This window comes from Heterodontus francisci, chromosome 37 (genome assembly GCF_036365525.1).
Source record: "Heterodontus francisci isolate sHetFra1 chromosome 37, sHetFra1.hap1, whole genome shotgun sequence".
Classification (NCBI taxonomy): domain Eukaryota; kingdom Metazoa; phylum Chordata; class Chondrichthyes; order Heterodontiformes; family Heterodontidae; genus Heterodontus; species Heterodontus francisci.
In genome coordinates, this window is record NC_090407.1 from 7399657 (window position 1) to 7415258 (window position 15602).

The 15602-nt window shown below is 43.9% G+C and overlaps 1 protein-coding gene across 5 annotated transcripts in view; it reads right to left on the bottom strand.

Annotated features, from left to right (window-relative positions):
• The window catches only part of tmem201 (transmembrane protein 201), a 187138-nt gene extending 177878 nt beyond the window's left edge, over nucleotides 1–9260 (bottom strand). For all 5 annotated transcript variants that reach the window (XR_010969620.1, XM_068016976.1, XM_068016975.1 and 2 more), the window contains exon 1: nucleotides 9115–9260. Coding sequence is in view for 4 of the 5 variants with exons in the window: in XM_068016976.1 (XP_067873077.1) it covers nucleotides 9115–9221 (107 nt within the window). In the remaining variant the exon portion in view is untranslated. The remainder of the gene's footprint in view (nucleotides 1–9114) is intronic.
• Nucleotides 9261–15602: the final 6342 nt, after the last annotated feature.

The window sequence follows — 15602 nt, forward strand, 5'->3', positions numbered from 1 at the left end:
TAGCAACGTTTAAGAGACATCTTGACAAATACATGAATAGGAAGGGAATAGAGGGATACGGTCCCCGGAAGTGCAGAAGGTGTTAGTTTAGGCAGGCATCAAGATCGGCGCAGGCTTGGAGGGCCGAATGGCCTGTTCCTGTGCTGTACTGTTCTTTGTTCTCTCTGGTCTAACTGAAGGTTATAAATAGCTCAAGCTTGGAACAAAAAGGCTTGCATTTATATTAAGCGCCTTTCATGACCACGGGACATCCCAAAGTGCTTTACAGCCAGTAGCCACTGTTGTAATGTAGCAAATGTGGCAGCCAATTTGCACACAGCAAGCACCTACAAACAGCAACAACAAAAAGTGCTGGAAATACTCAGCAGGTCTGGCAGTATCTGTGGAGAGAGAAACAGAGTTAATGTTTCAGGTCTGTGACCTTTCATCACTTCCAGCATTTTTTGCTTTTATTTCAGATTTCCAGCATCTGCAGTATTTTTCCTTTATCCCACAAACAGCAATTTGATAATGATCGGGTAATGTATTTTCAATGTTGACTGAGCAATAAATATTTGCCAGGATATTGGAAAAAACTCACCTGCTCTTCTTTCAAATAGAGCCACGAGATCATTTACATCCAGCTCACAGAATCAGAGTTGTTGCAGCACAGAGGTGGCCATTCGGCCCATTGTGTCTGCACCAGCTCTCCGAATGAGCAATTCACTTAGTGCCATTCCCCCGCCTTCTCCCTGTAACCCAACACACTCGTCCTTTTCAGATAACATTTTAATTCCCTTTTGAATGACTCAAGTGACCTCGCCTCCACCACACTCTCTGGCAGTGCATTCCAGATCCTAACCACTCACTGCGTGAAGTCATCCAAAAGAATATCCTACAGTGCAGCACTCTATCAGTACTGCGCTGAAGTGTCAGCCTCGATTTTATTTCTTTTAAATCATTTGAATCTGAGCCATGACGATTGGCGATGTCAAGTCTGATTTCCAGTTGGTGCCCTTATGAAGATCAGCGGAGTTCCTGTTTGTCGAAGGCTTGATTTAAGAACGTGAAGTTCTCAAAAGACAGTCAACAGAAAGGAGGAAGCTGCTGGTGGTTATGAGGATTTAATAATCTAATGGATTTAAGTTTAAAAGAGGAACTCAAACTCTCGAACCTTCCATGAAAACAATCCACACAATTCAGCAAGGCCAAGAAGCTAAGGCCCATCCAGCTGGCCAGCCACATTTGCCCACGTAAGTGATGAAACTCCAAAAGTATTAAATTGGCTGTGCAACACAAGACATGATGAGGATGTACATATTTCACAGAAAGTTCTTTCTATAAGAGCTTATAGCTGCTGGGACAACCACAATCTGATTCAACTCACCATTAATTTCAATCCCTATTGTGCATTTGACAAAAATTCATTCTGACTCACGCCTGCATGAAGCACTGGTCGGATATTAAAAAAAAGTTTACATTTTCATCTCAGCACAATAAGTACAACCAAATCCCACACACAAAAGCAGGCTTCATTATCGGTACTATGCTCCCCCCCACCATATAAATAACAAATAACCCCCCACCACACAAATCAGCAGAATCTGATGGGAGGAATGGTTAAGAAGGGTTGGAACTTTAAACTGCGTTCGAGATGATCCTCTCCATACACCTCTGCTAAAACAAAGTGTACATAATCTTTTATTTTACTGATAATTTGGATCACAAGACTAATATTAACAGAGGCTGCATCATCCATTTAACAGTAAAATGTACTGTGTACTCCCACATAAGGAACACTTATTCATGGATTTACTGTTTCCGCTCATCAGAACATGACTCAGTGAAGGCTGCACACCCAGCCTCCCACATCCCAGTAATTGGATAGAAATACTGTTTGCACGCTCACAGCTTCAGAACCAAAAAAAACTATTGTTCTTTTGGGAAATCGCCATCCAGCTAATCGGCTCCTTCGATCACAGACCAGAAACGAATCTTCAAGCTGAACAACATTTTGGAGGCACGATGCTACAGAACACATTTAGGCAGCAAGTTAACTAAATAATAAAGGGGGTTAATCAAGAAAAGTATTGAAATGAATTACCTTTCTTTTTTTTTTGAAAAGTAATACAAGATGCCCTTTCCCCCCTTTATTCTCTAACTGTTCCTCATCCAATGAAGGTTTGTCGAGGAACCCCACTGCCAAGATGATGGGCTCTCTGTACTCTGGAACAGCACATCACTAACAGTACTCCTACCCATTCCAAGTACAAAGCGTGCCTTGAATGTTACAACTAGGAAACAAACTAACTCCCCATCCTCAGTATGCTCAATGTTTAAGATATGCGGAGCTTTTTAAAGGGCACACATATCCCAAGGATAGAGGGAAGGGCGATTTCAAATTCTGATGTAAAACTACCCAAAGGATCAAATGTCAAAAGTTTATTGTAACCCCATTTTTAATCAGCAACTGGACAACACAAGAATTTTATTTAAAAGTACTACATTCTCTTGCGCTGTCAGTACTTTCCTGTTTAAACTCAGTCAAGCTGTGCAGAGTTACAATGCCAGTCAAAATTGAATTCCAGGAAGTCCTGCATCACTTCTCTCTGAAGAGAGAGAGACTGGGCCCCAACGATAAGTTTGGGTAGCAGCATCAGCACCGTTGCGAAGTGAAAACTACTGTACAGCAACACTACATTTGTAGTATAAACACACCTTCAGTCCACCAAGATCACCAAATGATTTTTAATACCTTTAAGGATGCAACACAAACCTGAACAGCAGCAAATGGACCTCGACACTAATAACAGATGGGTCTTTGCAACAGACAGTTGGCTGGCACCTTGGTTACACTGCGACAAACAAAGATCATTTGCACCAAAAGCCTGGTTCGGGTATAAAATTAAAACCCGACCCGGGCTCAACTCGACCACAGCCAACCCGAACCCGACCCAAAGCCCTTGAATTTTTTCCGCACCCGACCCAACATATCTTTCATCCGTTCCGGCAGCAGGCTATTCCTGCAGATGGACTTGTGGGGAATCATGGGTAAGCCTGATCCCATGACTTCCCGGAAGCAGCACTGTCCAGCCCAACCCAAGCCCGAATACTGGACTTGGAATATAGACCCAACCCGAACCCAACAAATGTAGTCGGGTTCGGGTCAGGTAGCCAGGCTTTATTTGCACCAATGTGACTCCTAATTGATCTCAGGGATACAAACTGATTGATAACCCTATGTACACCAACAATCACAGACATATGTTTAAATAGCCTGCTAAAAACAGGAGTATGTCAGAACGTTAACACCATATACTCCACTTAAACAACCTACTACTGAACACGCAAATGCAAATGAAACCCATCTTCACAAAATAAGCCGGCTTTATATTAGTGACTGGCAACTTTTACTTAAAAACTTATATTTCAACTTTTGATTTTTTGTTTAATTTCTATTTTTCTCTCCCCTTAATAAAAATTCAGGTAAGTTTAATACAAAATCCCCAGTGAGAGTTAGACAGACCCTATGGCTTAAGAAACTTGTTTTTCTCCAAAGGTCCGAGGAACTCAAGAGTTGTGGCCATTGGCAGGTTAAAACAAGAGATTTAACCGTCACCCACAATAAGTTTAACGTAGAACCTGGGTGTCAGCTGCAGCTCTGTGGGCAACACTCTTGGCCTGAGTCAGAAGGTTGTAGATTCAAGTCCCACTCAGGATATGAGCATCAAACGCTAGGCTGACGCTCGGGTGCTACATTGCTGAAAGTGCCACCTTTTGAATGAGACATTAAACTGAGGTTGCCCTCTCAGGTGGATGTAAAAGATCCCACAGCACTATTTTTCTAAGAGTAGGAGGAGAGTTCTCCCCAGTGGACGAGCCAATATTTATTGGTCAACCAACTTCACTAAAACTGATTATCCAGTCAATACCACATTGCTTTATGTGGAAACATGTGTATAAATTGGTTGCCACACTACCTACATTACAACAGTGATTACATTCCAAAAGTACTTCATTATTTATATAGCGCTTTGAGACATCTTGAGGTTGTGAAAGGCGCTATATAAATGCAAGTCCTTATTTATTTAGAATGAAGCACTTTGTTCCAGAGTGGTTTTTGAATTAAATCAAGAGGCCTCCCTGCAAATATTGACATATGCCTGATCACCTTCCGTTCTAGTGCTGTAATAGTACCAGTTACCCAAAGGAAAGTACATGTATTAGCCCAAGAATTAATTAAATCAAAGCACAATGGTTACAGTACCAAAGTAGCAATCCACAGCTTGTAAACACAAAAATGCACCATGGCAAACTGCAAACCTGAATTTAAGGCCTTGGTGATTTGTGAGTTTGCACCAGTTAAAATTAAAATGACCGCGAAAGCCATAAAAACCTAACAATCGCTAATGCTCATCAGGGAAGACAATCTTCAGCCACACTAGTCCAGCCTACATGCGGGTCTGGCCCAAACTGCCCAAGTTTGCCCTCCAATCAAGCCACTCAAGTGTTTTCTAAAAATTGGCAGCTTGAGGAGAGCCACCACCACCTTCTCAGCACAACTTGGGATGGGCAATAAACACTGCCTCACGAGCAGCATTCACCTCCCAATAATTTCAAATGTTAACTCTGGAATCCTCTGAGATGCCCTTGGGTCTGGATACGCAATTTTGAAAAGCTAAGCTGCACTGAACTACTGTACGTTTCTCCCCTTAAAAACAAAATTATACTCTTAAATCGAACATTCAACTGACCAAAGTGATTCAAAATTGGGCTTATAAAGAGAAACAACCCCAGTACACTTGCTGCAAGTCATGAAGGCAACAGACAGCAACAATTGTGAGTGGAGTTTTATTACTACACTGCCATTATCCATGTATCCAGTTACTCTAGCAATAAACACTCAAATGGCAGCAATCCACTCTGGGAGAGAACCAATGTTTCCCAAAGAGGCAACGCTTTAAATAGTTGGGATGTATTTTTAAATCCATTGTCTATTTAAAGACGACACACAGACACACAGACACACAGACACACAGACACACAGACACACAGACACACAGACACACAGACACACAGACACACAGACACACAATGTTGACACTGCATTGCAAATAGGAATGAACTGGGAAAGTCAGTGCTGCAACAACTTGCATTTATACAATGCCTTTAGCACAGTTAAATGTCCCAAGGTGCTTTATAGGAAAAAAAAGAAAGAGACAAATATTTGTTACCAAGCCACATAATTAGTGGGATAGATGTCAAACAGGTAGGTTCTAAACAGCGGCATAAAGGAGGAGAGTTGTAGATTTAGATAAGGAACTCCATAGCTCGGGGCGTTGACAACTGAAGATATACCTGGGAACCACATGGGATTTTTTTTTTTTAAGAACAGACGAGACTGTTTTTGCAATGGTTGTATTTTTGCTGCAAATGGTCCAAGAACATCCCAGCACCAACCCCCCATCCTCCCCCCTCCTCCAAGAGGTCTAAAGCCCCTTCCCTTCTTCTCCAGGGTATGAGAGACTACTTGCCCCTTCACAACTCGGGGGGGGGTCTCAGAATTGTAGGGAAAAAATCACCAACCGCCCAAAAAGAACTTATTCTCTGTTCCATTACAAACCAATTTATATTAAGTATTCCATCAGACTGCAATTTAATTCTGGGTTTCCATGGCTGTTACACATGACTTGGCTTATGAGATTTTATGAACCTGGTGATTAGATTACAGCCTTTGAACATATATCCAGATAGCATCCCTACACTCAGGAACCCAGCATCATTAATTATCTACTGAATACCCGCTGCGATAATTCAGCTAATCTCTTGCAGGGCAGCACAGATTGAGAAAACAAAATATACAGATGGAAGTAATTATCCCCTAACTAATGAAACAAAGCTGCAGCAATGAGAAAGGTTAAGGGTTATGGTGAACAGACAGCATCTTAAATGCTATAAAGTAACATCTGATGAAATGCAAAATCTAGTTTATTGCAGTTTCAATACTTCAGCCAACTTCCTCAATTGATTTGTAGGAGCAACTTTGTTTGTGATATAACCATGATTTGTTTTGGTATATATTGTTGAAATAAACACCTAATAGAGCAGCAACAAATATTGTAATTTCGGAATAGGAAAGCCACTCTCTCTCTCCATCCAGAATAACTAAGGTTGCCCCGCTTGCTTCTTAAACGATTTCAGGGTTTTCAGTTCTAGTCTATAATCTATTCCACATACAGGCCACTCTGTATGAAGAACTTCAATAGGCATTTATCTTGAATGTTTTGTCTGTATATACCTTTCCCATGTTTAAATCCCCCTAAATCAGGCTTCTGTCACGCCACAGAAATGAAACAGTCCTCTTCAAATCCAGACGATATCTTCTGTGACTGTGATGCATGATAATCTTTCCTAACCACTCTGAAGGTTTTGATGTGGTTAACACCACCATCCTCTTCCAATGGTTCTATCCTGTTGTCCAGCGGAATGGAACTGCCCCCATTTGGTTGCACTCTTACCCTTCCTAATGCCCCTCCAACATCGCCCACCTCTACCCTTGTCTCAACCAATCTTCTGCTGAAACCCTTATTCATGCCCTTGGCATCTCCAGACCCAACGACTGCAACACGCTCCTAGTCCATCTCCCATTCTTCACCCTCCACGAACTGAAGTTCATCTGCTGCCCAGCTCCTAAACCGCAGCGAGTCCTGCTCGCCCATCATCCCTGCGCTCACTGACTCTCATTGGCTCCCAGTGCCCCCAATTTAATTTAAAATCTTCATCCTAGTGTTCAAATCCCTTCATGGCTCTATCCCTCCTTATTGCTGCAACCTCCTCTAGCCTTAAAGCACAATGATGTCAGGTTTTGCCTGGTTACATTTCTGTGAAGCAACTTGGGATATTTTTCTACATTAAAAAAGGTGTCATTTAAAAGCAAGTTGTTGTTTTACAAGTTTCAGTGAAAAGCAAGGGAATAAAATATGCCTTTTTTTAATCACCATAGTAAACCTTTCTTCCACAGAAATCTTAAAATTCAGGAGGCCAAACTGGAAGGAGCCAATTTACCCAAATTACCACCTGAAGGGAATGCCATTCAAGGATGTCCCCATTTCAGTGACAAGGAACTCAATGTCTCATTAAACCACAGTGCCATTCTGAAGAACATTGGAAAATGTAGACTTGATGACAGAACCAAACATTATCAACTCCTATTTAATTTTCCAAGTACAGTCTGGTGTAAACTATTACCCTATTCTCAGTTGGAAACGTCCCTTCCCTTCTTGGCGGCGCTGAATTCTTGCTTGGGTCATGGTTCCAAAATCATCCAGTCCCCGCCAACATCTCATTTAGGAACATAGGAGCAGGAGTAAGCCATTCAATGCGATCATGGCTGACCATCCACTTCAATGTCTTTTTTCCACACTATCCCTGTATCCCTTACTGTCATCGGTATTTAGAAATCTGTCAATCTCTACTTTTAAACATACTCAATGACTGAGCTTCCGCAGCCCTCTGGGGTAGAGAATTCCAAAGATTTACAACCCTCTGAGTAAAGCAATTCCTCCTCATCGTTGTCCTAAGCGGCTTCCCCCTATTTTGAAATTGTGTCCTCTGGTTCTAGACTCCCCAACCAGGGGAAACATCTTACCTGCAACTACCCTGTCTATCCCTTTAAATATTTTGTAGATTTCATTTCATTGCTGATTACTCAGGTGCAGGTCTGAACAATGTTAGCAGGCTGGTCAACTGTGAGACCATCGCATCTAAGCCCAGTCTAGCCCTCACCCGAGGTTCAGAAAGGTGCAATGCCAACAGAGAATATTTGTCAGTGATAACAAACCATTCTCTTACTGAACCAGGGGACACAAAAGCCAACTGTAGCACCTCTACTTCTGTACAAATAAGGCCTCAACATCTTCAGGAGCATGAAGGAAGATGCCAGATTTGGCCCATAATACACATCACGTTACAGCCTACCAACACTCACCAGCCTCACACGTGAAGATTTACTACATGGACAAAGCACTGGAGGGCAAGGGATAATTGCAGACTGCATCCCAGAACAAAACAAGGTACTCCAGGAGAGATGGGGCAAAAGAATTTACAGGTTTTTGTCTTCCAGTAAGTCAGCCAAACAATGAAAATATGAATTTATACCACTAACATTTACTAAAACTATATTATAATACATCCTCCCTTCATTCAGAATATGAAAGATGCTGCCAAATGGAGGTGACGCTTAATACACATCAGTAAAGCAATACTCGTATCCTCTTGATTTCACTGCTCCTACAGTGCTTGGTATTCTGTTATCTTTCCTTTGGATCAGTGTGTCTATTTTTGTACATGGTCTCCATCTGCCACAGTCTGTCACCCTGTCCTTTTCCACCCGTCATCACTTACATACTGCACCAAAAGGCAGCTTTAAATTCTTTGACAAGGCAGAAGAAGGCATGAAGAAAATAGCTACAATGCAGCTGACATTATTGGAACATTAAAGCGTTCAGCCCAACAAGCTGAAGGCTCAACCACATTGCTGACCTTAGTTGGATAGATTTTGGCAGCTCCCAGCTAAGTGATGCACAGAGGTGAGGCGAACATTTCCAAATCTGGGAAACACACAATCCATCTCACTGCATTTGACTTAAAGCCCACAGCAGTTAAAACAGTGACTGTGGAGCATTCGGAATTGTGGTTTCCCCACACATACAGGGGAGAAGCACAAGTGCGTGGCCTCCTCTCCCCAAGATAAACTCAAGACAAGTTTAATTATTTTCCCCAAAAAAAGGTAAGGATTTAGGAAGAATTAAACCTGCATGTACAGTCCATGGTACAGATCAGCCCCAAATCATAGCAATCATGCTTCCAATTGCCAGCAAGGGAGAAGAGCCATTGTAGCACATGCAATGGAAATCTCCCACATTTCTCATTCAGATGCATTGCCAATGGTCTGCATTTTCATTGCAGTTATTTAGCAGTGAGGCCGGGGAAGGAATGGCTGCAGGAGGAGGGGGCGGAGGGAACCTGCCTCAGTGAGGGCAATGCGGCCGCCCAGTTTCCCCGGCGCCAGCGCCCCTCCGCCGCGTCCCACACCCGCCCCCGTGGGGAAAAGACCACACCGAGGTCCTCATTTACCTGGTGGCGACTCTGTAGATAGCGGCTCCGGTGACGCAGATGCCGAGGCTGAGGCCACCGGCCAAGGCGGCGGGGAAGTCGCCGAGCGCGCGTGTCACCGCCTCCATTCCCGGCGCCGAACGTTGCCCAGGACAAATGGAGCCCGCGCTGTTACAGCGCCTGCGCCAACCACGCTGCGTCGGTGCGTCATCTCGTCGCCCCGCCCCCACTGTGGCACTCACCTATCAATCACAGGCTCCTCTGTGTCTTCCATGCAACACCAACCTAAATTTATCTAGCGCCTTTACACGTCATTAAAAACGCTCCACGGTGCTTCACAGGAGCATTGTAAAGCAAAGTTTTTGCCACAGACCATACCATGTGGCAGTGCCTCAACCAACAAGCCGCAACACAGTTGGAAACTGACCACATAAACTTTGCTGCGGAGAAGTGGCGAAAGTGGAAGGAAAGAGAGCAGAAAACTGGCTTGAGACCACCCACCCCCCCTCCCCCCCTTCTTCAGGGCAACTCCTGACCTCTCCTCAAAGACTTGTGGCTTGCTGAGTCACCTGAGGACACACAAATCACGAAGCCTGGCAGATGTTATCCTCGTTTCCAGGGACTGACAACAACAATAAAGCAAAATTTTACATCGAGTCACATATGGCGATATCAGGGCAAACGACCAAAAGCTTGGACAAAGGGATAGGTTTTAAGGAGCATCTTAAAGGAAGAAAGCAAGGCGGAGAGGTTTAGGAGGGAATTCCAGAGTTTAGGGCCTCCGCAGATGAAGACATGGCCACCAATGGTGCAGCAATTAAAATCGGGGATACAGAATTGGTTCCTGCCTATGTTTTACACTCCACACCAGCCCTCCTTCCACTATAGTTCCCTCTCCCTACATCAAAACAGTCACTCCACTTGAAAAAGTACTTAATTGGCTGTTAAAAGAACTTTGACACGCCCTGGATTTTGTATGATAATGCTTTTGTGAAGTGCCTTGGATCATTTTACTACGTTAAAAGCGTTATATACAAATAAAAGTTGTTGTTGATTATGCACATAGCTACAACACTGGCATCTACCCAGCAATGTGGAAAATTACCCAAGTATGTCCTGTACACAAAAAGCAGGACAAGTCCAACACAGCCAATAACTCCACCTTCAGTCTACTCTCCATCATCAGCAAAGTGATGGAAGGTGTCGTTGACAGTGCTATCAAGCGGCACTTAAACAGCAACAACCTGCTCATTGATATTCAGTTTGGTTTCTGCCAGGGCCACTTAGCTCCAGACCTCATTACAGCCTTGGTCCAAACATGGACAAAAGAACTGAATTCAAGAAATGAGGTGATAGTGACTGCCCTTGACATCAAGGCAGTATTTGACTGCGTGTGGCATCAAGGAGCCCCAGCAAAATTGAAAAGTCAATGGGAATCAGGGGAAAGTTCTCCACTGGTTGGAGTCATACCCATACAAAGGAACATGATTGTGGTTATTAGAGGCCAAACATCTAAGTTCCAGGACATTGCTACAGGAGCTTCTCAGGGTCGCTTCAGCTGCTTCTCTCCATCATAAGGTCAGAGTGGGGATGTTCACTGATGATTGTATGATGTTCAGTACCATTTGCAAGCAGTCCATGTCCACATGCAGCAAGACATGGACAACATTCAGGTTTGGGCTGATAAGTGGCAAGTAACATTTGCATCACAGAAGTGCCAGGCAATGACCATCTCCAACAAGAGAGAATCTAACCATCTCTCCTTGACATTCAACGACATTACCATTGCTAAAGTTCACACCATCAACATCCTAGCTTAACTGGAATAGCCACATAAATGCTGTGGCTACAAGAGCAGGTCAGAGGCTGGGAATTCTGCGGCGGGTAACTCACCTCTTGACTCCCCAAAACCTGTCCACCATCTACAAGGCACAAGTCAGGAGTGTGATGGAATACTCTCCACTTGCCTGGATGGGTGCAGCTCCAACAACACTCAAGAAGCTCGTCACCATATAGGACAAAGCAGCCCGCTTGATTGGCACCCCATCCACAAACATTCACTCCCTCCACTACCGACGTACAGTGGCAGCAGTGTGTAGCATGAACAAGATGCACTGCAGTAATTCGCCAAGACTCCTTAGACAGCACCTTCCAAACTCACGACCTCTACTGCCTAGAAGGACAAGGACAGCAGATGCATGGGAACACCACCACCTGCACATCCCCCTCCAAGCCACACAACATTCTGATTTGGAACTATATCACCGTTCCTTCACTGTCACTAGGTCAAAATCCTGAACTCCCTCCCTAACAGCACTGTGTATGTGTGCCGACAACTCATGGACTGCAGTGGTTCAAGAAGGCGGCTCACCACCACTTTCTTAAGGGCAATTAGGGATGGTCAATAAACGTTGGCCTTGCCAGCGATGCTCCCATCCCATGAAAGAATAAAACAAACCACACACAACAATGGAGATGAATGACAAATTAATCCATAGTTATATAAATATAAATTCTTTCTGTTGTTGGTGATGTTGAAAGAGTAATGTCAGCTAGGACACCAGGAGAACTCCCTGCTCCTCAAGTTGTTCCATGGGATCGTTTTGTTCCACTTGTAGAGGGACTGAGTTGCATACCTCATCAAAAGATGGCACCTTCAGCAGGGTAGCACTCCCCCACTACTGCATCATTTCGTGATCTCAGCTCCTGGAGTGGGGCTAGAACCCTCAATCTTCTGATACAAAGGAGTTCTACTAACCGTGTCCAGCTTACACAACTGGTCCAGAACCAGCAGACATAAATATAAGGTAGCCACTAACAGATCAAATAAATAATTTAGGAGAAATTTCTTTGCACAGTGAGTGTGTATATGGAGTTAGGTCACAGATCTGCTATAATCTCATTGAATGATGGACCATGCCCAAGGGCCTGTTCCTATGAGTGGTGAGTACAACAAAAATACTTGTATTTATGTAGAGCCTTTAACATAATAAGATGTCACAAGGCACTTCACAGGAGCGTCATAAAGCAATATTTGATACCAAGCCACATAAGGCAATATTAGGGCAGATGGCCAAAAACTTGTTCAAAGATGTAGGTTTTAAGGAGCATTTTAAAGGAGGTGGAAAGGTTTAGGGTGGGAATTCCAGAGCTTACGGCCTAAGAAACTGAAGACACGGCCAGCAATGGTACAGCAATCAAAATCGGAGATGCTCAAGAGGCCAGAATTAGATGAGCACAGATATCTTGGTTGTGGTGCTAGAGGGGATTGCAGAGATAGGGAGGGGCGAGGCCATAAAGGATTTGAAATAAGGATGAGAAATTAAAAATCCAGGCTTTGCTTAACCGGGAGTCAGTGCAGGTCGGCAAGCACAGGGGTGATGGGTGAACGGGACTTTTGTCCAAGTTTGGCTGATCTCAGGTTTATTGAGGGTAGAACATAGGAGGCTGGCCAGGAGTGTGTTGGAATAGTCAAGTCTAGAGGTAACAAAGGCAGTGATGTGGGCTCCAGCAACAAATGAGCCGAGGCAGGGGAAGAGTCGGACGATGTTACAGGGGTGGAAATAGGTGATCTTAGTGATACGTGGGCGGAAGCTTATCCTGGCGTAAAATATAACACCAAGGTTGCAAACAATCTGATTCAGCCTCAGACAGTTACCAGGGAGAGGGATTAAGTCAGTGGGGATCGAAGACAATGGCTTCAGACTTCCCAGTATTTAGTTGAAGGAAATTTCTGCTCATTCAGTACTGGAGTCAGATAAGCATTTAGAGACAGAGGAGGGGTCAAGAGAGGTCATGGTGTGGTAGAGCTCGTCAGTGTACATGTGGAAACTGACACTGCGTTTTGGATGCTGTCACTGAGGGGCAGTATGTCAATGAGAAATAGGAAGGATAGATCCATGCAGGACACCAGAGGTAGAGATTCAGGAGTAGGAGGAGAAGCCATTGCAGGTGATTCTCTGGCTACAATTGGATAGATAGGAATGGAACCAGGTGAGAGCAGTCCCATCCAGCTGGACAACAGTGGAGAGGCGTTGGAGGAGGATGGTGTGGTCAACCATGTCAAAAGCTGCAGACAGGTCGAGAAGGATGACGTGTGATAGTTTACCTTTGTCACAGTCACATAGGGTGTCATTTGTGACTTTGATAAGAGCTGTTTCAGTACTGTGGCTGGACAGAAACCTGATTGGAGGTCTGGGAAAGATGGGCATGGATTTGGAAGGTGACAGCATGTTCAAGGACTTTGGAGGGGAAAGGGAGGTTGAAGATGGGACAGTAATTTGCAAGAACACTGGGCCAAGGGTTGTTTTTTTGAGGAGAGGTGATCTGAGAGCAGATTTGAAGGAGAGAGGGCCAGTATCTGAGGACAGAGAACTGTTCACAATGTCAGTTAACATGGGAGTCAGGAGGGGAAGTTGGGTGGTCAGTAGTTTAGTGGGAACAGGGCCCAGGGAGCAGGAGGTGGGTCATGGACAAGATGAGCTTGGAGAACACATGACGGGAGATAGGAGAGAAACTAGAGAAAGACATGAGTTCAGGGCTAGGGCCTTCAGAGAATGTTTGGCCTGGTGGGCTAGGGGAAGGGAGGGAAGCAGCAGAGGCAGCTGATCGGATGGTCTCAATATTAGTGACAAAGATGTCCATGAGCTCCTCGCACTTACTGTTGGAGATGAGGGTGGAGGGGATAGGGCAGTTAAGACGGTTTGCAGTAGACAAAAGGGTTATCTTTGCATTCTAGGATGATTCTGGAATAGTGAGCAGTTTTGGCAGACGAGAGCAGGACCTTTATGTGGTCCAGCCAGATCTGGCAGCGAATGGCTAAACCAGTTGTCTGCCATATCCTTTCAAGCCTGCGTCCTTTGGACTTAAGGAAGCAGGCAAGAGGGTCATACCAGGGGCAATGGCCAGGGTGAAAGAGATTAATGGTTTTAATGGGGACTAGGGCATCAAAGGTGGATGTGAGGGTGGTAGTTAAGCAGACTGGTAGCTGCAAAAATGTTGTGGTAAATGGAGAGCCAAAGGCTAGACAGTTGGGATGTTGAAAGTGTCGTTGTAAGTGAATTTGTGTAGAGCTTTTATCCAGGGGCGGATACAGAAGAACGTAGGATTAGAAAGGGGAAGGGGGATGCGGGTGGAGAGTGAAACAAGGAAGTGATCAGAGATGGCCTCATGTGTGATTGACACAAGGGCAGCAGTGAGGCCACACATGATGGCAAGGTCAAGGGAGGTACGGGAATTTATATGGAGGGAGAGACTAAGGTAGGATAGAAAGGCAGTGAACTCAGAGGAGAGAGAACATGATGTATCCTACATTACAAGAGTGACTCTACTTCAATAATAAATGAGCGAGAAGTGGTTTGGAATATCCTGAGGATGTGATAAGGTTCTATATAGAACACAAGTTCACTCTCTTAATTGACTCAATAATATAAACTACATGAAATGCTACTTTGCTATCAAAAGAATGTGTGCCTATTACAAGTAGACTTGCCAACGCTCCAAGATTGCCTTGGAGTCTCCAGGAATTGAAGATTAATCTCCTGACACTGCTGTGAGCAACCCGGGAGAAACATTATTAAAAAAAAGACGTGCATTTTTGATTTCTTTTCAACATTTGTTTTTAGTTATAGAAACATTGGAATTGGGAGAAGAGGCTGTTTGACTCCAAGGGGCTGTTGGATATCTTGTGATGAAACTTTCAGGAATATGTCTAGCCAGATTTTGCACCCCATATTGCAAGGCAAATTGATTTTTAAAAAAATATTCATTACTTCCCATTTAGTGAGTGAACGCACCAACCAGTGGGAAACTCAGCCATACCATCTTTAGCCTGCATTGTACTTATTTATCTGTCCTTCATTGGCTATAAAGCTTTGAGACCTCCGGTAGTTGTGAAAGGTGCTATATAAATGCAAGTCTTTCTTTTTTCTTTTCTATTGAAATAAAAACAAAAGAATGCTCAAATAAGCATGAATTTAGTGAGTAACAGTGAACAAAATACAGGCCATGTGATCTCGGATGTGTAATCCTCCATCAGAGTCCTAATGAAAGGTACATACCTCAGTTCTAATGAGAGGTCATCACCCTGGAACATTATCTCTGTTTCCCTTTTCATAGATGCTACCTGGATCTGCTGAATGATTTCAGCATTTTATGCTTTTATTTCCGATTGAAGCTTTTACATATCTAACATTTTTCTTTCTAGCTGTCGACCGGCAATTTTCAGTTTTTTAATTCAGATATTAAGTACTCTAATCTTTCCTGTCTGTTTTGAGTTAGTTTATCTCAGCTAGAGCTACTCTGGGTGCGATTATTAGGATGATGGTAAAGTGAGACATAAGTCACTTTACGGGGAGCATCATCATTCGTCACACTCTGTGCACCAGCACAGTGAGTATACAGTTGCATGAGATGGTTAAGAGATTTATCTCATGGATTCCTTAACTTGCTCGCAGCAATAACTGGGAGATCACTCTTTAAGTCATTGTCCTCAGAACCGTCCAAGAGGA